The sequence below is a fragment of the Caretta caretta genome, chromosome 3 (genome assembly GCF_965140235.1).
Source record: "Caretta caretta isolate rCarCar2 chromosome 3, rCarCar1.hap1, whole genome shotgun sequence".
Lineage (NCBI taxonomy): Eukaryota > Metazoa > Chordata > Testudines > Cheloniidae > Caretta > Caretta caretta.
The window spans coordinates 82,577,406-82,600,023 of record NC_134208.1 but is presented as its reverse complement, the minus strand read 5'-3'; the positions used below and the strand labels follow the sequence as shown (position 1 = coordinate 82,600,023).

Here is a 22,618-nt window from a genome sequence, read left to right as displayed (position 1 = left end):
ACGCCAGACAGCTACCGGTCAGTTGGGAATCAATTTGGAGTGGGCAAATCTACTGTGGGGGCTGCTGTGATGCAAGTAGCCCACGCAATCAAAGATCTGCTGATATCAAGGGTAGTGACCCTGGGAAATGTGCAGGTCATAGTGGATGGCTTTGCTGCAATGGGATTCCCTAACTGTGGTGGGGCTATAGACGGAACCCATATCCCTATCTTGGCACCGGAGCACCAAGCCGCCGAGTACATAAACCGCAAGGGGTACTTTTCGATAGTGCTGCAAGCTCTGGTGGATCACAAGGGACGTTTCACCAACATCAACGTGGGATGGCCGGGAAAGGTGCATGATGCTCGCATCTTCAGGAACTCTGGTCTGTTTCAAAAGCTGCAGGAAGGGACTTTATTCCCAGACCAGAAAATAACTGTTGGGGATGTTGAAATGCCTATATGTATCCTTGGGGACCCAGCCTACCCCTTAATGCCATGGCTCATGAAGCCGTACACAGGCAGCCTGGACAGTAGTCAGGAGCTGTTCAACTACAGGCTGAGCAAGTGCAGAATGGTGGTAGAATGTGCATTTGGACGTTTAAAGGCGCGCTGGCGCAGTTTACTGACTCGCTTAGACCTCAGCGAAACCAATATTCCCACTGTTATTACTGCTTGCTGTGTGCTCCACAATATCTGTGAGAGTAAGGGGGAAGACGTTTATGGCGGGGTGGGAGGTTGAGGCAAATCGCCTGGCTGCTAGTTACGCGCAGCCAGACACCAGGGCGGTTAGAAGAGCACAGGAGGGCGCGGTACGCATCAGAGAAGCTTTGAAAACCAGTTTCATGACTGGCCAGGCTACGGTGTGAAAGTTCGTTTGTTTCTCCTTGATGAAACCCCCCCGCCCCTTGGTTCACTCTACTTCCCTGTAAGCTAACCACCCGCCCCTCCTCCCTTCAATCACCGCTTGCAGAGGCAATAAAGTCATTGTTGCTTCACATTCATGCATTCTTTATTCATTCATCACACAAATAGGGGGATGACTACCAAGGTAGCCGAGGAGGGGTGGTGGAGGAGGGAAGGAAAATGCCACACAGCACTTTAAGCACAGCACTTTAAAAGTTTACAACTTTAAAATTTATTGAATGACAGCCTTCTTTTTTTTGGGCAATCCTCTGTGGTGGAGTGGCTGGTTGGCCGGAGGCCCCCCCACCACGTTCTTGGGCGTCTGGGTGTGGAGGCTATGGAACTTGGGGAGGAGGGCGGTTGGTTACGGAGGGGCTGCAGTGGCAGTCTGTGCTCCAGCTGCCTTTGCTGCAGCTCAACCATACACTGGAGCATACTGGTTTGGTCCTGCAGCAGCCTCAGCATTGAATCCTGCCTCCTCTCATCACGCTGCCGCCACATTTGAGCTTCAGCCCTGTCTTCAGCCTGCCACCTCTCCTCCCGGTCATTTTGTGCTTTCCTGCACTCTGACATTATTTGCCTCCACGCATTCGTCTGTGCTCTGTCAGTGTGGGAGGACAGCATGAGCTTGGAGAACATATCATCGCGAGTGTGTTTTTTTTTTTCTTTCTAAGCTTCACTAGCCTCTGGGAAGGAGAAGATCCTGTGATCATTGAAACACATGCAGCTGGTGGAGAAAAAAAAAGGGACAGCGGTATTTAAAAAGACATTTTATAAAACAGTGGCTACACTCTTTCAGGGTAAACCTTGCTGTTAACATTACATACATAGCACATGTGCTTTTGTTACAAGGTCGCATTTTGCCTCCTCCCACTGCGTGACTACCCCCTCAACCTTCCCCCCACCCTGTGGCTAACAGCGGGGAACATTTCTGTTTAGCCACAGGCCAACAGCCCAGCAGGAATGGGCTCCTCTGAGTGTCCCCTGAAGAAAAGCACTCTATTTCAACCAGGTGACCATGAATTATATCTCACTCTCCTGAGGATAACACAAAGAGATAAAGAACGGATGTTGTTTGAATGCCAGCAACCATACACTGCAATGCTTTGTTCTACAATGATTCCCGAGTACGTGTTACTGGCCTGGAGTGGTAAAGTATCCTACCATGAAGGACGCAATAAGGCTGCCCTCCCCAGAAACCTTTTGCAAAGGCTTTAGGACTACATCTAGGAGAACCGCAAATGCCAGGGCAAAGTAATCCTTTCACATGCTTGCTTTTAAACCATGTATAGCATTTTAAAAGGTACACTCACCAGAGGTCCCTTCTCCGCCTGCTGGGTCCAGGAGGCAGCCTTGGGTGGGTTCGGGGGGTACTGGCTCCAGGTCTAGGGTGAGAAACAGTTCCTGGCTGTCGGGAAAACCGGTTTCTCCGCTTGCTTGCTGTGAGCTATCATCTTCTTCGTCCCCAAAACCTGCTTCCGTATTGCCTCCATCTCCATTGAAGGAGTCAAACAACACAGCTGGGGTAGTGGTGGCTGAACCCCCTAAAATGGCATGCAGCTCATCATAGAAGCGGCATGTTTGGGGCTCTGACCCAGAGCGGCTGTTCGCCTCTCTGGTTTTCTGGTAGGCTTGCCTCAGCTCCTTCAGTTTCACGCGGCACTGCTTCGGGTCCCTGTTATGGCCTCTGTCCTTCATGCCCTGGGAGATTTTCACAAAGGTTTTGGCATTTCGAAAACTGGAACGGAGTTCTGATAGCACGGATTCCTCTCCCCAAACAGCGATCAGATCCCGTACCTCCCGTTCGGTCCATGCTGGAGCTCTTTTGCGATTCTGGGACTCCATCATGGTCACCTGTGCTGATGAGCTCTGCATGGTCACCTGCAGCTTGCCACGCTGGCCAAACAGGAAATGAGATTCAAAAGTTCGCGGTTCTTTTCCTGTCTACCTGGCCAGTGCATCCGAGTTGAGAGTGCTGTCCAGAGCGGTCATAATGGAGCACTCTGGGATAGCTCCCGGAGGCCAATACCATCGAATTGTGTCCACAGTACCCCAAATTCGAGCCGGCAACGTCGATGTAAGCGCTAATCCACTTGTCAGGGGTGGAGTAAGGAAATCAATTTTAAGAGCCCTTTAAGTCGAAATAAAGGGCTTCATTGTGTGGACGGGTGCAGGTTTACATCGATTTAACGCTGCTAAATTCGACCTAAAGTCCTAGTGTAGACCAGGGCTTACTGAGTATAATCAAGACTGCAGGTTTATACTGAGATCACCACAACATGTAGGCTTTACATGATGTTACTCATATAGTTCTATTTCAATAGGGTACATGAAATGCCAGGTGTTTTGTTTTTTTGAGGTTGAGGTTAAATACAAAGTAAGGAAAAAATGGACAATATTCTAATTTAACAAGGTTCTAATGTAGTTTGAATGTTTTCAATAGGAGCTCTTTTTTTAAAAAAAACATCTTTTGGGATGGGTGGGGAAATGTATTACATTTATAGTCATTACTTTCTCTACACATAGTAATATTATAACAAGCATCGATTAGATGAGCAGGAGTCAAAAAGGGATTGGACATCTATGCAGCTAGCAATAACTTTCAGAGTTACAATAGCAAGCATTGGGAAAAAAGTTTTGGAAGGGTTACAACCTTCATGCTTCAGGGCATAAATCAACAGTTAAATAATGGGAGTCAGGAAGAAACTTTTCCTGTGAGTAGATTATCCCAAACTGCAGCATTTCATCTGGAGTACTGTGTCCAGTTTTGGGCCCCACACTACAAGAAGGATGTGGAAAAATTGGAAAGAGTCCAGCGGAGGTCAACAAAAATGATTAGGGGACTGGAACACATGATTTATGAGGAGAGGCTGAGGAAACTGGGATTGTTTAGTCTGCGGAAGAGAAGAATGAAGGAGGATTTGATAGCTGCTTTCAACTACCTGAAAGGGGGTTCCAAAGAGGATGGATCTAGACTGTTCTCAGTGGTAGCAGATGACAGAACAAGGAGGAATGGTCTCAAGTTGCAGTGGGGGAGGTTTAGGTTGGCTATTAGGAAAAACTTTTCCACTAGGAGGGTGGTGAAACACTGGAATGCGTTACTTAGGGAGGTGGTGGAATCTCCTTCCTTCGAAGTTTTTAAGGTCAGGCTTGACAAAGCCCTGGCTGGAATGATTTAGTTGGGGATTGGTCCTGCTTTGAGCAGGGGGTTGAACTAGATGACCTCCTGAGGTCCCTTCCCACCCTGATATTCTATGATTCCCTACACCTTTCTCTGAAGCATCTGGTGCTGTCCACTGTTAGAGGCAAGATACTGGATTAGAGGGACTCCCTCGTTTGTTCTAACATGGCAATTCCTTTGTACAAAATCAACATGTTTTCAAAATAATCCCCGAGGAAGTGATGCTTATAACAAAAGAGGGATGTCTTTTAGTGTTTGAGAGATCTGACCATGCCTCATCCACAGAAACTTGATGCATCTGCCTGTCACTCATTTTGTGTTACATATCTACGCCAGTAAGGAAGTTCCAGATGCATCTCTTAGCATTTATTTTATTTTTGTTTGTTACACTTTCGTAGGTTTACTACAGTATCACCAAATGACTCTTAACCCTATTTCTACTGCTTTGATTTTATAATCTTTCATGTCATGGAAAAATACTAAAAGACCAAGCAACAAGTGCAGACTTTTACATCTCATGATTGGTCATTGTCAGCCATCCCAAAATGTTTAGATTTTCACAAGTCTCATAGTACCACAGTAATACAGTTGCCAGCACAAGCTGTTACTGGGATGACAGAATTTTCTGCCAGGCTATTCTTTTACCCAAATCGAAAGTTTGGCTATCCTAAAAACACACTGCAAGTTCCATCTCTTTGCAATAGCCTTCCTGACATGACATAAAAGACAAAGAGATGCTAACGCGGTGGCAGAGCTGAAAAAGGAGAACGGGAATTGCTCCTGGAACCTATCAGAAATAAAGAGGGAAATCCACTGGAAGTTCAGCAGGGACAAGGCTTTGTAGATAGGTCTTCATCCAGGATAAAGAGTTGAAGTTTCCTAGTGAACTGGAGGTGGAAGAAGGCATTTTTAGACACGGACACTACCATAAATAAATATTAATAGATCACTTGCAAATCCCACTTCACCAAGCAGAGGTGACACATGGGGCGGGGCATGCAGGCATCACGTGCCACCCCATTTGCTGCTTGGCTTGTACTGAGCATGCTCACATGGACTGAGCATGCTCAGTAATACTGTTGAAGCCGACTGCTTTCATTCTGCCCTCCCACTATCGGCAGGCATGTGTTGTCTCTGTCACCAAGGCATTAGGAGCTGGTTGGTGCCTGTGGTGGATTACTGTATGGGCTGACAGGGCCCAGGCCCAGGGGCCTCAGCCAATTTGGGGGCCCCACAGGAGTGCCGGCACTCTGGTCCCAACCCCTGCTGCTCCTCCCCCCATGCCCTGCTCCTCTCTTCCCCAGAGACCCAACCCCCACCAGGCCAGAAGACGGATGGAGTAGAGTGTGAGTGAGTATATTCCCCCTGCCCTCCTGTGTGCAGAGCTGGTGCAAGCCCCCTCTACCCTCAGACCCTCCACCCGGGGCCTGGCTGAGCCCTCTCTCCCTCCCCCCCCCCCAATGCCCACATGGAGCCAGGCCAAGCCCCTTTTCCCTTCCCCTGCCCCAGACCGCCACGCAGAGCCCGTCCGAGCCCTCTCTCCTTTCCCTCTTCCTTCCCGCAAGGAGGCAGCCCAAATCGCTTGCCCAAGCCCCTTCCTCCCCCGTGGAGGGCTGGCCCAAGCCCCACTGCTCACCCTGCTCAGCCCCTTTTTGGCAAAACTTAGCATTTGTGCTGTTTGCGCTTGACAACTGGTGATCAGTTGGCAAGAGCAAATGGGACAAATGCCCAGATTTGACAAAAAAGTTAGAACATCCAAGGCCAAAAGGGAATGTATGGTTACCTTAGGCCAGGGGTCTCCAAACTTTTTCAGCTGTCCCCCCAACCTGGTCCGTTGAAGCCAGAGCCGGGAGTGGGAACCGGGGATTGCGGTGGGGCTGTGGTCAGGAGCCAGGAGTGGGGCCAGAGGTGTGGCTGGGGTGTGGCCAGGAACACAGCCATGGCTGGGGGCAGGGCTCGGGTGGGGCCACAGCAGAGCTGGGGAAAGAGCAGGGCTGGGTGGCACTCCCTCCCCCCACCCGTGGGAGCTGATCCAGGCCCCACCACTCACCCCTGAATGTTCCTCCATGTTCCCCTAGGGGGGCACTCCCCACAGTTTGGGGCTACTGTCCTAGGCTGTGGCAAAAGCCACCCAGGGAGTCTGGGCAGCTGTGGGGAGCCCATGACCCTGCACCTGCCCTGGGCAGGCGACCAGGGTTCCCAAGAGCAGCCCCTGCCCTATGTCCCTCAGGGTGTTCCACCCAGGGCAGATGGAGGGTCCAGGGCTCCCCACAGTGGCCCGGGCTCCCTGGATAGCACTTACTATGCTCCCCGGCTTCCAGCCAGGCCAGGGGCTGGGGCCTTGGAGGAAGGGGAGGAGCAGGGGACAGGGCTATGGTGGAGAGGGATGTGCCCAGGGCCCCAGTAAATCTTAATCCACCTCTGGTTGGCACAACCCCAAAAGCAAGCTGGGCTAAATGAGTGGCACGGCAGCTGGATTGGCATAGGAGCATTCAAAAATTCTTCTGGGTTGGGTTTAGGGCAGCATGTTTCCTAATGTAAGGAACAATCTTGACGTTAGTATCCTCATTCTAGGATCCTAGAAGTCTGGGGCACAATAGCACTGACTAGAACTGTTTCATGTCTTCTGGGCTTCCCTCAACCTATTTTATTACCTGCATAATAAATAGTCTTGGACTTCTTATTCCAAAGTGAGATAGAAACAAGACTTTGTATATAGTTCTGTGACTGTGTGACAGGCGTCGGTCGGTCCTCCAAGCCCCTAGGGGCGATGGAGAGCAATAGTCTCTGTGGCAGGCCTCGGTCCCACCTCCCGGGCATTGGGGAATTAGCGGGCAGGGGAGCGCCGGTGAGAGTCAGTGGCGCGCCCCTCGGGCAGGGGAGCACCGGCGTAGGGGAACGCAGGGCCACCCAACTCCACTGCGTTCCAACCCAGGGCCCTGACAGTGGCGGGAGGCGAAGGTCCCGCCGCTGGGTCAGCGGGGCAATCCGCACCCACTGACCAAACACACCCACCCCACGGTGTAGTTGGGCCCCTGGGCTACTTCCTACCCGGTCTCTCTCAGGTGGGTTGCTCCGGTCCCTCCATCTCCTCCGGGTAGTCCGCTGCGGGCCACCCCTGCTCCCCCTCGGTATCAGACTCATGCTGGCCCGGGCTGCAATCAGGCCCCTCCAGGTCCTCTGGGTATTCAGCAGCCAGCAGCCCTGGCTGCCACAGGCCTTGCCCAGGGCTTCAACTGGGTCAGCAGCAGGATCACAAGCCTGTGTCTGTCTCCCTCCCTGGTTCTCTCCTCAGTGGGCAGAGGGCCCCGCCCTTTGTACTTCCTGTCCCACCCTTCCCCTTCCGAGGATTGGCAGAAGCTTGGCCTGGCCCCGCCCACTCAGGCTCAGAGGGTGGCTCCCTACAGACTGCAATAATTACATCAAAAATAAACCTGACTCATTTCACTGCTCTTCCAAACGGAAACAACCCCATGTAAGCAGAGTCTGAATGAGCTCTTCCCTGACATCTAGTGTTGAGCTGTGAAAAGGACTTCAGGAGCTGATCTCATTTGCATTGGCACACCCACCCTGCTTAGGTGCTCAGCATGATGGGATTGCTTGCCCAAATGGCCACTTTTGGCTGGTGTGGGATTCCCAGTTTCCTTGTTATTGGGGAAGGAGTAATAAAGGGTTGTTATTATTGTTGTGTGAATCAAGGGCAGCAGAACTGTACTTGGCATTTCCAGATTGAGGGACTCACCCACAACTAAATGACACTCACTAGGCAGGGGACATGGGTTCCATAGCTCAGTGAGGAGGAAGGGGGGAGCAGAGCTTGTATGTGGCAGTGCAGGGGCTTTGTGTAAGGGTCCCTAGATATCATTTGTCCTGTTCTCTCTCTACTGTGTAATAACTAGAGTTAATTTAGACTCAATTGACAGTCTTGTTACATGTTGTAGAGCTGAAATCACTGATATTAGACCTTCTCTGGGACACTGTCTATGATGTGAGAGACTGCTTAGGGTGCATCAGCAATGAGGCTCCCCCACTAACAGCTGAAATCACTAAGTGCTGTGTTAAGTCCACCTGTGGAATGTCTTCCCTGAGGAGGGTGTGAAGGCTAGGAATATAACAGGGTTTAAAAGAGAACTGGATAAATTCATGGAGGCAAAGTCCATTAATGGCTATTAGCCAGGATGGGTAAAGAATGGCATCCCTAGCCTCTGCTTGTCAGAGGGTGGAGATGGATGGCAGGAGAGAGATCACTGATCATTATCTGTTAGGTTCACTCCCCCTGGGGCACCTGGCATTGGCCACTATTGGTACACAGGATACTGGGCTGGATGGATCTTTGGTCTGACCCAGTATGGCCATTCTTATGTTCTTAAATGGTGGGCCCTGAAGACATCTTGGTGAGTGGCTGGTGGAGAGGCATGGTGAGCGGTCAGCAGGGTGTCTGGTAGAAAGGTGTGGCTGGCAGAGAGGTGCAGCCTTATTGGGGGGGCTGGTGGAGAGATGCAGCAAGTGGCCAGCAGAGAGTGGCGGCGAATGAGGGCCTGAGCAGCAGAGCGAGTAAGGTGCCTTGTTATCCTCCTCCCCCCCCGTTCCACCAGGGTGGGAGGTGGACTCTGCAGATGCACCTCTGAACTCTGGGTCTGCACTGTCCAAGGACAGCAATTGTGAGTGGGTGCAGAGAAGGGACAAGCATGTTAAAGGGACTTTTGGGTTCCTGGACTTAAGACCCTGAGGGGAAAAGGACACTGCCTAACTTACTTGGTGGTGGGTTTTTTGCTCATGATTTATGTTTATAAACCCTGTTTGTAGTGTTCCCCCAAATTAATGCTGCATTATTTCCCTCCTTTTATTAAAAGTTTTGTGCTACACTCAGACTCTGTGCTTGCGAGCGGGGAACTATTGCCTCTTAGAGGGGCCCAGAGCGTGGTGTGCGGAGGTGAAAGTAGCCGGTACACTCCGGTACGCCATAATGGCAAGAGCTGGTACGCTGTACCAGACTGGCTTCCCCAGGCAGCAATTTAAAGAGACCGGGGCTTCCAGCAGTGGCTGGAGCCCTGGGCTCTTTAAATTGCTGCTGAAGCCCCCAGGTAGCAGAGGTGGCTGGGACCCCCGGGCTCCAGTGGTGATGTAAAGGGCCAGGGTTCTGCTGCGGTAGCGACAGCTGGAGCCCAGGGCCCTTTAAATGGCCCCCAAGCCCTGGGTCTCCTAGCTGCCTCTGCAGCTGGTAGCTCCAGCAGTGATTTAAAGGGCCTGGGGCTCCCAGCTGCCAGTACCGCAGCCGGAGCCTGTGGCCTTTTAAATCTCGATTTAAAGGGCCCGGGGTCTAAAGGCCCTGCTTCTTCCAATTGAGGCCACGCCCCTTCCAGTTGAGGCCCCGTCTCCTGCTCAGGACTCCAGAGAACTGGTAAGTCCTTTAAGTTACTTTCACCCCTGGTGGTGTGTAATTATCCCAGGTCACGGGATGGGGGCTTGAGATGGTTTTGAGTTGTATTGTTGAAAAGGAACTCCTAGATACCAAACCTGGCCCTTGTTGCTGCCAACTCTGACTGGCAGAAGGATTACACCCACAAGGCCCCAAATTGAGGATTTCTGCTTTGCCTCAGAGGCAATAATACACTGTTTCCTTCTGAGGAGCCATCAATCTGCCACAACATGTAACTTCCTCTTTTCCTCTGTAACACCGTCATTGGCAGGAGGGATCGAACCTAGGGCCTCTGGAGCTAAATGCATGAGCCTCTACTGCTTGAGCTAAAAGACATATGGCTGTTAGCTAAGGCTGTAGAGCAGACTCAATCTCTCTCTCTAAGTGGTCTCAGTACCACTAGATGGGACAGAACACCACACCCAGGAGGTGTGTAGGTTACAACTCCTTATACTTCTAGCAACATATTATTCTCTCAGCTTCACTTCCTCAAAGTCCGGTACAAGCTTCAGGAAGTCTGAAGTGGCAATTGTGCTTCTGCTGTACACACAGAGCCTGGAGAATATGAGGCTTTAAATCAGAGGTGGGCAAACTACAGCCTGTGGGCCAGATTTGGCCCGCAAGCCGTTTTCAGCTGGCCAGCGAGCTCCCGCTGGGGAGAGGGTCACTCCATGCAGCTCCCGGAAGCAGCGGCATGGCCCCCCTCCAGCTGCTATGCACTCCAATGTCCCTGCTTCAATAGCCCCCTGCGGCGCTCCAATGGGAGCTGCAGGGGCGTGCCTGCAGACGGGGAAGCATGCAGAGCTGCCTGGCTATGCCTCTGCGTAGGAGCTGGAGAAGGGACATGCTTCTGCTTCTGGGAACCACTTGAGGTAAGCACCACTTAGAGCCTGCACCCCTGAGCCTCTCCCCATGCCCCAACCCCAGGAATGATCCCCCTCCTGCCCTCCAAACTCCTCGGTCCCAGCCCAGAGCACCCTCCTACACCCCAAACTCCTCATCCCCAGCTCCACCCCAGAGCCTGCAAATGGAGCCCTCACCCCCCGCCCCGCCCCCTCCCGCACCCTGAACTTCTAATTTCTGGCCCCACCCCAGAGCCCACACCCCCAACCACAGCCTGCACCCCCCTCCTGCACCTCAACCCCAATTTTGTGAGCATTCATGGCCCGCCATACAATTTCTATTTCCAGATGTGGCCCTTGAGCCAAAAAGTTTACCCACCCCTGCTTTAAATTCTTATTAAATCTGCAACTCCTGCTCTAGAGCTTGTTTGAACACACAGGTTGTGTCACTTTATACTGTTCGGGTTTTTTTTTTTTTACAGAGGTGTAATCTCTCCTTGGTGTGGATGCAGTTATACTGATATAAAAATGTATATACTGGTATAGCTATTCTCAAAAGGGAAGGGGAATAAGCTATAACAGTATAAGACACCTTTACACTGGTAGAATAGCATAATTGCTAATGGTTGTACTGGTATAACTATATAGGTTTTAAAATCAAAAAAGTCTTGCCTGTAACCAGGGCCGTCCTTAGGCATACGCAACATACGCAGCTGCATAGGGCACCTGAAAATTTGGGGCACCACTGGGTCTTAAAAAGAAAAGGAGTACTTGTGGCACCTTAGAGACTAACCAATTTATTTGAGGAATTCATTTGCAAATTGGATACAATTAACTTAGCCACTCCCAGTCTCAATTCAAGCCTAAGTTAATTGTATCCAATTTGCAAATGAATTCCTCAAATAAATTGGTTAGTCTCTAAGGTGCCACAAGTACTCCTTTTCTTTTTGCGAATACAGACTAACACGGCTGTTACTCTGAAACCTGTCACTCTCCTTACAATGTGTATGATAATCAAGGTGGGCCATTTCCAGCACAAATCCAGGGTTTAACAAGAACGTGGGAGGGGGGGTAGGAAAAAACAAGGGGAAATAGGTTACCTTGCATAATGACTTAGGCTTGAATAGAGACTGGGAGTGGCTAAGTCATTATGCAAGGTAACCTATTTCCCCTTGTTTTTTCCTACCCCCCCTCCCACGTTCTTGTTAAACCCTGGATTTGTGCTGGAAATGGCCCACCTTGATTATCATACACATTGTAAGGAGAGTGACAGGTTTCAGAGTAACAGCCGTGTTAGTCTGTATTCGCAAAAAGAAAAGGAGTACTTGTGGCACCTTAGAGACTAACCAATTTATTTGAGCATAAGCTTTTGTGAGCTACAGCTCACTTCATCGGATGCATACTGTGGAAACTGCAGAAGACATTATATACACAGAGACCATGAAACAATACCTCCTCCCACCCCACGCTCCTGCTGGTAATAGCTTATCTAAAGTGATCACTCTCCTTACAATGTGTATGATAATCAAGTTGGGCTATTTCCAGCACAAATCCAGGTTTTCTCACCCCCCCGACCCCCATACACACACAAACTCACTCTCCTGCTGGTAATAGATCATCCAAACTGACCACTCTCCTTACAATGTGTATGAACTTTGTGACTTTGTCCTTACCCATAACTATTTTACATTTGGGGACAATGTATATCTTCAGATCTGCGGCACTGCTATGGGTACCCGCATGGCCCCACAGTATGCCAACATTTTTATGGTTGATTTAGAACAACGCTTCCTCAGCTCTCGTCCCCTAACGCCCCTACTCTACTTGAGCTATATTGATATCTTCATTATCTGGACCCATGGAAATGAAGCCCTTGAGGAATTCCACCATGATTTCAACAATTTCCATCTCACCATCAACCTCAGCCTGGTCCAGTCCACACAAGAGATCCACTTCCTGGACACTACAGTGCTAATAAACAAGGGTCACAAAAACACCACCCTATACCGGAAACCTACTGACTGCTATTCCTACCTACATGCCTCCAGCTTTCACCCTGATCACACCACACGATCCATCGTCTACAGCCAAGCTCTGCGATACAACCGCATTTGCTCCAACCCCTCAGACAGAGACAAACACCTACAAGATCTCTACCAAGCATTCTTACAACTACAATACCCACCTGCGGAAGTGAAGAAACAGATTGTTAGAGCCAGAAGAGTTCCCAGAAGTCACCTACTACAGGACAGGCCTAACAAAGAAAATAACAGAACACCACTAGCCGTCACCTTCAGCCCCCAACTAAAAACCCTCCAACGCATTATTAAGGATCTACCACCTATCCTGAAGGATGACCCAACACTCTCACAAATCTTGGGAGACAGGCCAGTCCTTGCCTACAGACAGCCCCCCAACCTGAAGCAAATACTCACCAGCAACCACATACCACACAACAGAACCACTAACCCAGGAACCTATCCTTGCAGCAAAGCCCGTTGCCAACTGTGCCCACATATCTATTCAGGGGACACCATCACAGGGCCTAATAACATCAGCCACACTATCAGAGGCTCGTTCACCTGCACATCCACCAATGTGATATATGCCATCATGTGCCAGCAATGCCCCTCTGCCATGTACATTGGTCAAACTGGACAGTCTCTATGTAAAAGAATAAATGGACAAATCAGATGTCAAGAATTATAACATTCATAAACCAGTCGGAGAATACTTCAATCTCTCTGGTCACGAAATTATAGACTTGAAGGTCGCTATCTTACAACAAAAAAACTTCAAATCCAGACTCCAGCGAGAAACTGCTGAATTGGAATTCATTTGCAAATTGGATACTATTAATTTAGGCTTAAATAGAGACTGGGAGTGGCTAAGTCATTATGCAAGGTAGCCTATTTCCCCTTGTTTTTTCTCCCTCCCCCCCAGATGTTCTGGTTAAACTTGGATTTATGCTGGAAATGGCCCACCTTGATTATCATACACATTGTAAGGAGAGTGGTCAGTTTGGATAAGCTATTACCAGCAGGAGAGTGAGTTTGTGTGTGTATGGGGGTGGGGGGTGAGAAAACCTGGATTTGTGCTGGAAATGGCCCACCTTGATTTTCATACACATTGTAAAGACAGTGGTCACTTTGGATGGGCTATTACCAGCAGGAGCGTGGAGTGAGAGGAGGTATTGTTTCATGGTCTCTGTGTATATAATGTCTTCTGCAGTTTCCACAGTATGCATCCGATGAAGTGAGCTGTAGCTCACGAAAGCTTATGCTCAAATAAATTGGTTAGTCTCTAAGGTGCCACAAGTACTCCTTTTCTTTTTGCGAATACAGACTAACACGGCTGTTACTCTGAAATCTGTCACTGGGTCTTAGTGTGCACCCATCCGGCTTTCCTATCTCTGTTCTGACCCTTCCTGCAGACTCGGAGTCTTCCTCGGGAGGGGATCTAGTAGTTAAAAGTGGAAAAGCATTCCAGGCTGCCAGACCTATTAGCACAACATTGAAACTGTTGAAGAGCCATTCAAGGGGTAATGAAGCCATTTAACAGGCATTTACCAACCCCCAGGTATATACTGTCAGTTTCTGAATTTACTGACAAAAACAGTTGTGCATTACTGTAATATTTACTCAGAACATGTCAGTCTACAGGACTTTGGTTTAAAATTTGCTTTAAAAATATTTCATTAGTGTGTTGGTGAAGATTATAAAATTACATCTCTAAAAAATCCTTGCATAGATTTTTAGATGCACAATCATCTTTAGCCTTAAATTCTTGGATCTTCAGACATATCGTTTTTTTAAATAAATCCTTCAAAAGACCACCCTTATCTAAAATACACATTTTAATTACTATAGTAAAAAAAACTTGCTTCCACAGTCTTCCTGTCCTTTCTGTCCATCCCTTTCTCCCTTCATCCCCTCCCCCCAACCCCTCTATTGAAGAGGTCCCTTAAAGGGGCAACATATCTTTCCTTCCAGATAGCTGGACAAAGAGTTTCCCTTTCTTTACTTCTGACTATCTGATGAACTAGTTTTAAGAGAACCCTCCAGCAAAATCAGTACCTCAGTAACATATAAAATCCTTTGTTATGCCTAAATCTTTGGAAACATATTTTTTAAAGTTGGTGAAATTTCATAAACATGTCTATTGTTATGGAGATCACACAAAGTAAATTAGTGTTCCCTTTCCTAAAAGCAATGAACTTTGTTATGAACATTCTAAACCTCTGTGACTGATTAATTAAAATAATGTTTTTGTTTAAGTGAGTTAAATATGTAGTAATCTGGAATGATTACTTTATGAAGGCTTTTAAAATATAAAATCATCTTAGAAATACTGATTAAGAAAATGTAAAACAGAGAAGAGCTGCATCATGTATTCCATAATATTTAATGTTGTATTCAGCAAGACAGCTGACTTGCCCTTACTACAAAGTTTTTGCAAATAAATGTCTGGCAAACTTCAGGGTATATAAAAAAAACCTGTGATTGACATTTTTTATTCCCAAATTTAGTGCTTTTAATTAGGTACCTTCTGCATGTCCATTCTGTGTGAGGGAGAAGGTACAGGGGTTTCTGCGGGGAAGTGTGACTCTCTGCCACTGTGAGGCAGGCCGGGTGTCTTGTTATCCTTTGCTGCCTTGTCCTCCCCCCCCCCCCCCCCCCCCCGCAGCGAACTCGGGCTGCCATTGGGCATAGGGGCACCAGTTTAATAATACTGCGTAGGGCCCCATAAATCCTAAGGATGGCCCTGCCTGTAACTGAAATAGTTACATTAGTACAGAAACTGTGTCTAAATCAGGCATTGGACTCTGAAGCTGTAATGGAGGATTTGGAAAGGACCGTGTTCCCAAAATTATTTTTCATATTTATAAGAGAACCTTTATTAAAGTCTCAGTGCTGTATACAAGCAAAACTAGGATGTGAGATCTTTGACCCAACACACCCAGATAAATCCTTCCTTCTGAAATGACAGTGTTACTTAATGATTGCCAGATGCTGATCGTAGATTAGTAGGACCTAGAACTTGGAAAAGCTCATTATTAGGCAATAATGCCCATCTCCAAGGCCTTTGTTATGCTCCAAGGCCTTTGTTGCCTTTGTTATGCTCTCCGGGGCCTTGTTCGGGTTCAGTGATGGGGTTTTGCTGTGTTGCTTGGAAGACAGATCTTGCTGTCAATAACTTTTTCCTGATATTTTCCCTAGTTTAATTTCATCCCTTGATCTGTATTTAATTTGGTAAACAGAACTGGTCAGAAATGAAAAAACAATTTCACAAAAAATGTTGAAGCTATTTTCCATTACACAGTGTTTAAAAATTATTTCAGTTTGATCTTTTGCATTTTTAAAATTTAAATTTTTTCCCCTTTCTTCACCCCTCTTTCGTCACCGAGTGCAATAAAATGAATAATGTCTCTCTTCCCAACCAGTTGTTCCTTTTGCTACTCTGCAATTTCAAAGTTTCAACTTTGGAGACATTAGAGTGGCAAATGGAAAAATGAAATGCTGTGACTCTGCCACTCTAACTCTTCCAAAGTTGAGGAAGGTAGAGAACAGTAAAAGGAAAAATAAAGAAGTGGAAGGGAAATCTAGATTTTCATTCTATTGCATTCCGTTCCAAAAAGGGGAGATGTTTTCAGTTTTCCCTTAGTTTTGTTGAAAAACCAAAACATTTAAAAACATTAAACTTTTGGTGAAAGTTTCATTTAAAAAATTCAAATGCTAAATGTTGAACCACTTTAGTGTCAGGGTTATCCAGAGTTCAGCTATGTTTGCTGAGATTTACTGCATAGCCAGCTGAGAAGGATTTACTATTGCATCTTGTTTCAAATTAAATTGTAACTCTCTGGGGCAGGGACTGTGTTTTCCTACAGCATCTAGTACAGTTAGGTCCCTGATTGCTACTGTAGTAGAAATAAGATTCCTTATGCTCTATGATTTCTGCAACTGATTACCTCCTGGAAGTCTTTGTGAGCAGAAGGTGGCTCTTCTTTTAACTTCTCTCTCCTTTTCAGCAGGCAGGATATGGGGAAACAAGTCAACTCCAGAAGCTCCTCTCCCCACTTTCGTCAGCGAAGTCCTGGGTACCTGAAGGTTTTGGGTGTCCCCAGAGTGTTCAGGTAATTGAGATCCTACTGTATGGGATAAATATGAAATGATATGAATTAAACTTTGATCATGTTCCTAACCATTTAACATCGTGCATGAGTGCCATTTCCATACAGGATGTCTTTCTGGACAAGCAGACACCCAGTGTCTCACGATGATGTCTCTCTTCTTGTCCCTCCCTTCCCAAGTCCCACAGCAGCAGGGCCCATGGCACCCGTGCTCATGGGCCTCGGCCAATTTGGGGGCCTCTGCAGGAGTCCTGGAACTCTGGCCCCAACCCCTGCCCTTACTCTCCCCTGGCGCCCTGCTGCCCTGCTCCTCCTCTTCCCCTTGAGGCCCCGCCCACTGGTTAGGCTGGAAGTCGGAGCCCAGCTGTTGTTGTAGCCCAGTGGGCTAGCTTGCCTTTATTATATTTACTGCTTTGCATAATATTTTGCTTTGCATTATATTTAGCAGTAAGGCAAGAAACCTACCTGTATCCTGTAAGACATTAGTTTTAACAAGTTAACATAAGGCTTGAGGCCTATGAACTTTGAACAGATAAACGGCCCAACAGAAAACCCCAGGTATTGTTGCAAATTATACCTGATAGGTCACGCGCAGTTCAAGTCTAGGCTGAGGCACACGAACAAAGTCCACAACTGCAGAGTTCCCAAAGATATTAAGTTTATTACGCTCGAGTGTGGTGCCCCCCTGCTAGTCAGAAGGGGACCCTGAATGCAGGTTATACACAGATTATATACCTTTTAGCAAAGCATGTTGCCCTCATGCATCAGAAACCTTAGCCAATAGACAAACCCTTTCCTTATCTACCACATATCCCTGCTAGGTACATTCCCCATGCTAAACTATTACTTCAGCCACACAACATGGCCCTGAAGCAATGCATCAGTAACCTTTCTTATCAGGATGGGAGGCCCACATTAAAAGGCCAGGAGGCAGGGAGTTAGGAACACACAAAGAACAGAAACGGGGAGTCGAGACAGGCTGGAAACAAGGGGGGCGGGGTTTTTTTACAGGAATGCAGTACCTAAGGAACACTCCTCCTGGTGCATGATGTGCTTGCTTTTAGACAATGGTGGGCCTCAAACCAAAATAAAGTCACATATGCTAACTTTTCCTTAACAGTATGGAGCTGAAAATAGAGTTTAAGGGGAAGTTCTGTCTACAGGTATATAAGTCAACCACAGAAGTGTCCTGGCAATGAACTGACATACCATACATAACAGGTACATGAGATACATCTAAGACTAGCCTGCTTGCCTGTCTATATATCTTTTCTTCTAAGTTTCTTATGGGTTTGATTATTTGTTTTATTATAATAGGTTTATAGATTTATATTAAAGTATATTTCAGGTGTAACACAAGGGACCTGCAGGACACATCCTGTATGTTAAGTTAGGGCAAAGTTAGCATACATATGTTTGGGACCTTTCACCTAAATAGATGGTGATGAGCTAAAGAATAAGGTCCATATATGGCTGCAATCTTTAACATAGAGGATGCGTTAAAGCAGGTTGGCATGGGGGCTTTCCTAAGTTCATACCCTTTTAAACTTAACAGGTGCACCACACCTTGGAACTTGGAAAGAACCGAAATAACCAGTTACAACAGAAATAACAAAATGTGATAATCACAAAAGGGCCATGGTAACAAATTGATATATGTAATAATAAGTTGAGATTGTTAATATGCTAACCTATAGAAAAAAGACACTCCAACATTAGTAAGGTGAGGAAATACAAATAAGGAAAAAGAGAAAAATCCCCTACTGAATATGCATCAAACATAGTGGCGTCAGCAGAACATATTATAAAAGTATCAGAGGGGTAGCTGTGTTAGTTTGTATCCATAAAAACAACGAGGAGTCCAGTAGCACCTTAAAGACTAACAAATTTATTTGGGCATAAGCTTTTGTGGGTATGCAATGCATCTGAAGAAGTGGGTTTTTTACCCATGAAAGCTTATCCCCAAATAAATTTGTTAGTCTTTAAGGTGCCACCGGACTCCTCGTTGTTTTTATAGTATAAAAGTGGCATCCCAGCCTAGGGGTGATAGGAAAGAGAGATGTAGTCCTTGGGAGGTGCTACTGATGAGGAAGGTGGTGGTGATGAGGAAGGTGATGGCTAACATCTTAGGTTGTGCTGGAAATGGCCCAACTTGATTATCATACACATTGTAAGGAGAGTGATCACTTTAGATAAGCTATTACCAGCAGGAGAGTGGGGTGGGAGGAGGTATTTTTTCATGCTTTGTGTGTATAAAAAGATCTTCTACACTTTCCACAGTATGCATCCGATGAAGTGAGCTGTAGCTCACGAAAGCTTATGCTCAAATAAATTGGTTAGTCTCTAAGGTGCCACAAGTACTCCTTTTCTTTTTGAGAATACAGACTAACACGGCTGTTACTCTGAAACCCATAGGTTGTAAGAATAATCATTATAATTAATACACAACATAAAAATCGGGCAACACTGTGGCAGGGTGAGCATATTTACCCCCCGCACGTAGAGGTGGCTAAGCTGCTTGCTCAAGCCTCTCTCCCCCTCCCTAGCCCTTCCCCCCGCATGCAGAGCCTTTTCCCCGGGCCCTCTTCCCCCGCCCCCAGAGCTGGCCTAAGCCCCAGGCCCTCTCCCCCCCAGCACAGAGCTGGCCCGAGCCTCTCCCTCCCCCCACTAATCCCCCTTAGCCCTGCAGCTTGTCCCCCTGAGCCTTGCCGCTCATCCCCACAAGCTCCTTTTTTGGCAAAACTGGGCATCGGTCCCATTTGCTCTTGGCAACTGATCATCAGTTTTGCCCAAAAAGTGGGGACATCTGGGGCAGGGCTTAAAAAGGGGACTGTCCCAGCCAAAACAGGATGAATGGTCACCCTAGCCTGTGGTAAGAGCTGCCCAGGGCCCTCCACCTGCCTTGGGCAGTGGGGTGGGATGCCTGAAAGCAGCCCAGGCTCCCTGGGCAGTTCTTATCACGGCACAGCTTCTAGCCAGGCCACAAGGCAGGGTTATGGGGGGAAGGGGAGGAGCAAGGGGCAGGGCCCAATGGTGCGGAGGCATGTGGGGGCCCCAAATGTTCTTTGTGTCCCAGTAAATCTTTGGGCCCCAATAAATCTCAATCTGCCTCTGCACAGCAGTCACTGGAGTTAATGCCATTGAGAGCAGCACATCACGTGGTAAGGAAGCCAGTCTCCCAAGGGACTAGCAGGTGGAGGTGGTTGTTTATCACAAACTGAATGGTCCCTTTAAGAGGGAATGAGATTAGTCCCCTCTGACTAGGTAGCTGTTTCTCAGTGGGGCGAATTTAGCCTATTTGAGTGCACCTGGGGCTAATTCAATTGGTGTGATCAGTCTCAGCTGGGAGGATCTAGAACTCACTATATAAAGAGGAAGCCCCAGGGAGAAGAGGTTGGCAACAGGTGCTCTCTGGGGTACAGAAAGGCAGAGTTATCTGGAGTAAAGGCACAGATCTAGGCCTACACAGCTGGAAAGGGGTTGCTGGAATCTTCCTGAGAAGATAAGATGCCCCAATGGGGTGAGTTTTAATTCTGGGAACAATAGCTTAACTTCTGGATGAGAAGGATTATTTAAATTCTTCATTTTCCAGCAGGACTAGATTAACTCTCCTGTGGGCCAAGGGCTGTTAGATTTTTGTTGGGCCCCTCAGGGGGTGGGCTCAGGGTTGGGGTGCGGGAGGGGGTGCAGCTCCAGCTGGGGTTTGGGCTCTGGGGTGGGACATTGGGTTGAAGTGCAGCATGAGGTTTGGGGTGTGGGCTCTGGGTGGGAGTTTGGGGGGGGGTGTGGGGGGGGGGTCAGGCCTTGGATGGGGGTTGGGGTGGAGGTGCAGGATCTGGGAGGGAGTTTGGATGCAGGAGGGGGCTCTGGGCTGGGATAGGGGGTTGGGGTGCAGGCTCTGGCTGGGAGGTGCTTACCTTGGGTAGATCCTGGTTGCCAGCACAGCGGGGCTAAGGCAGGATCCCCCAGAAGTGCCAAATCTGCAGAAACTAAGAAGAAATCAGGCTCCTTTTAGGCTGAGTTGGCTTGTGCTTTGCACGTTGGCTAGCTTTTTGGCTTTCAGGGCTTTTACAATAGCTTGTAGCTTTGTGTTTTTTTGATTGGCTCCTGGCCCTGGCCTGCCCCTTGTCCAGGCGAATCAGAATGAAAGCTTGAATTAGGTGATTTTTGGCTTCAGCTACAGCATGTGTGTGTGCATTCCCCTGTGTGCCTGACTGTGAGTGGCAGCATGCTGCATGTGTGTGTGCATCCCCTGCCCCTGAATGCCCCGGGCCGCAGGGGCATGCCAGCGAGCTGGCACTCGCGACTCCAGCCTTGTAGGAGGGGGAGCCGAGGCTCGGGGACTGGTGTCCGGCTCACAGCATGGAGACTTACCCTGGGCTGGAGAAAAGAAGCAGTGGTCCCCATCCAGCCTACAGAGCGCCTCCCCCTTAGCCTGAGGCCCTGCATTAATCTGGCCATGTTTGTCAAGGGTCACTGGGAAGGGGGGAAATGCAGTGATCCTCCATCAGGACCAGGTGTGGTATGAGGTTTAAGTCATGAGAGTATTTTAAGTTGTATCTTATAGTATCTTCCACAAGACTATGGTTTGGGTTGGGACTGGGACACTGTAAACCAATGAAGGAGCCCCCCAAGGGGGTTTTTCTTAAAAGAATGGTTTCTGTAGTAATTTGAAGGCTTCAGGAGGCCTCAGCACTCACATAGTCTCTCGCAAGGCACCAGCTTGAATGGGTTGAGTCACTTGATTGATGGGGCAGAGCAACCAGTGATCTGGATGTGAACAGTCATCAGTGACTTAAGTGTGGAGGGAGCATCAGCCTTCTGAGACTAACTGGGACTGGCATAAAGACTGTAGGGGAAAGGTGGTGTGGGTTAGGATGGGCACTTTACATGAGTAATAAAGGAGGCTACTTCAAAGTGGTGGGGATGTTGGATCATATTAAAGAAGTTCTGTATTAAAATCACAAATGAGTTTGATTCCCCATAGTTTAAATTCCAGGGTATTACTAATTAAGAGGTCTCTTGGTTTTTGGTACTGTTTCTCTCCCTCTGTGTGTGAAACTTGCAAGCTGCTAATTGCGTTAGTACATTCTAAGACAGAGTCTGTTCTGAAAGCAATTCACGCAGAGAGAGACTCAAAGCAATACTCTGTAACAACAGAAACAGCACCCAGAGACTCCCCGCCCTTTTGTTGTATTAACAATTGTGATTAAAATAGAGATAGAGGATGTATGTGGATGGATGCTTGGTGTGGATAATAACTGATTGATCAGGGAGGTGCCAGCCTAAGAATCCAGTGTCCATTGGCTGAAGAAGGCGTCAAGTGGAAATAATCAGAGGACCCCCGGAGGGCAGACTGGAATCCATCCAACAGCCTCAAGGATGGGAGAACCAAAGAACAAGATAACATCTAGCAGCATGGAGCCGTCAGGAATGTGCCATCTGCTGATTGATTCAGCAACAGCATGATGAAACAATTCCCATAGACTGGCATAGGAAGAAATTCCTATAAAAATGGACTCTAGAAAGTGAGAACGTCGGGGGTCTGATTCTGCAAACCAACTTCCAGGAGCATCAGATGAGCATCTGACAAGGCCCTGCTCCCTCCTCATGTCCAGGCCACCTGGCCAGTGGCTTGGCATGAGCAACTCTAAGGCTGGTAACTATAACAACCTTGCAGAACCTGTGTGTATGTATGAATGAATGAATGTGTGAATAAATATGAGATTGAATGGAATGTTATAGCTATAACTAAGTGCTTACTATGATTCTTTCTGTATTCACAATAAATGTGGTATTTTGCCTTTTCCCCTTTAAGATCCTGCTGGTTTTTATTTTATTGGTATAACAGGGATGCATTTTGTGCTGTGGGACATCAGTTTCATTATCAGAATACCCTAAGTCTGTATTTGCTGCTTTTAATGGTGGGGGCAGTAGGTGTTGGGTGCAGACTGCTTCAAGGGTAGCAGTGTAAGAAGCATGATTTGCTGTTTCCCTCTGTGATGTCCATAAAGTATGGAGCAGTGCCTCAGTATTGTGGTCCTGTTGGGATCCAGGAAGTGGGTGGAAGCCTGCCCACTGCTAAAGGACCTCCCCCCAGCCTAAGGGGAGGATCCACAGGTCCAGGTTTCCAAATAATTACAGGGGACAACTAAGGAGATA

At 47.8% G+C, this 22,618-nt stretch overlaps 1 protein-coding gene across 2 annotated transcripts; it reads right to left on the bottom strand.

The window, feature by feature from the left end:
- Nucleotides 1–1,005: 1,005 nt before the first annotated feature.
- LOC125634997 (uncharacterized) lies at nt 1,006–20,446 on the bottom strand. 2 transcript variants are annotated; one of them, XM_075126618.1, is made up of 4 exons: nt 20,374–20,446; nt 16,295–16,474; nt 2,198–4,952; nt 1,006–1,611 (listed from the first exon to the last, which is right to left on the bottom strand). In XM_075126618.1, exons 3-4 carry the CDS (start codon nt 2,757–2,759, stop codon nt 1,457–1,459), a joined length of 717 nt encoding a protein of 238 aa, XP_074982719.1. In that variant the 5' UTR covers nt 2,760–4,952; nt 16,295–16,474; nt 20,374–20,446; the 3' UTR covers nt 1,006–1,456. The 2 variants fall into 2 exon arrangements, with proteins under 2 accessions (XP_074982719.1, XP_048702267.1); XM_048846310.2 differs by lacking the exon at nt 20,374–20,446 and adding an exon at nt 17,034–17,169.
- Nucleotides 20,447–22,618: the final 2,172 nt, after the last annotated feature.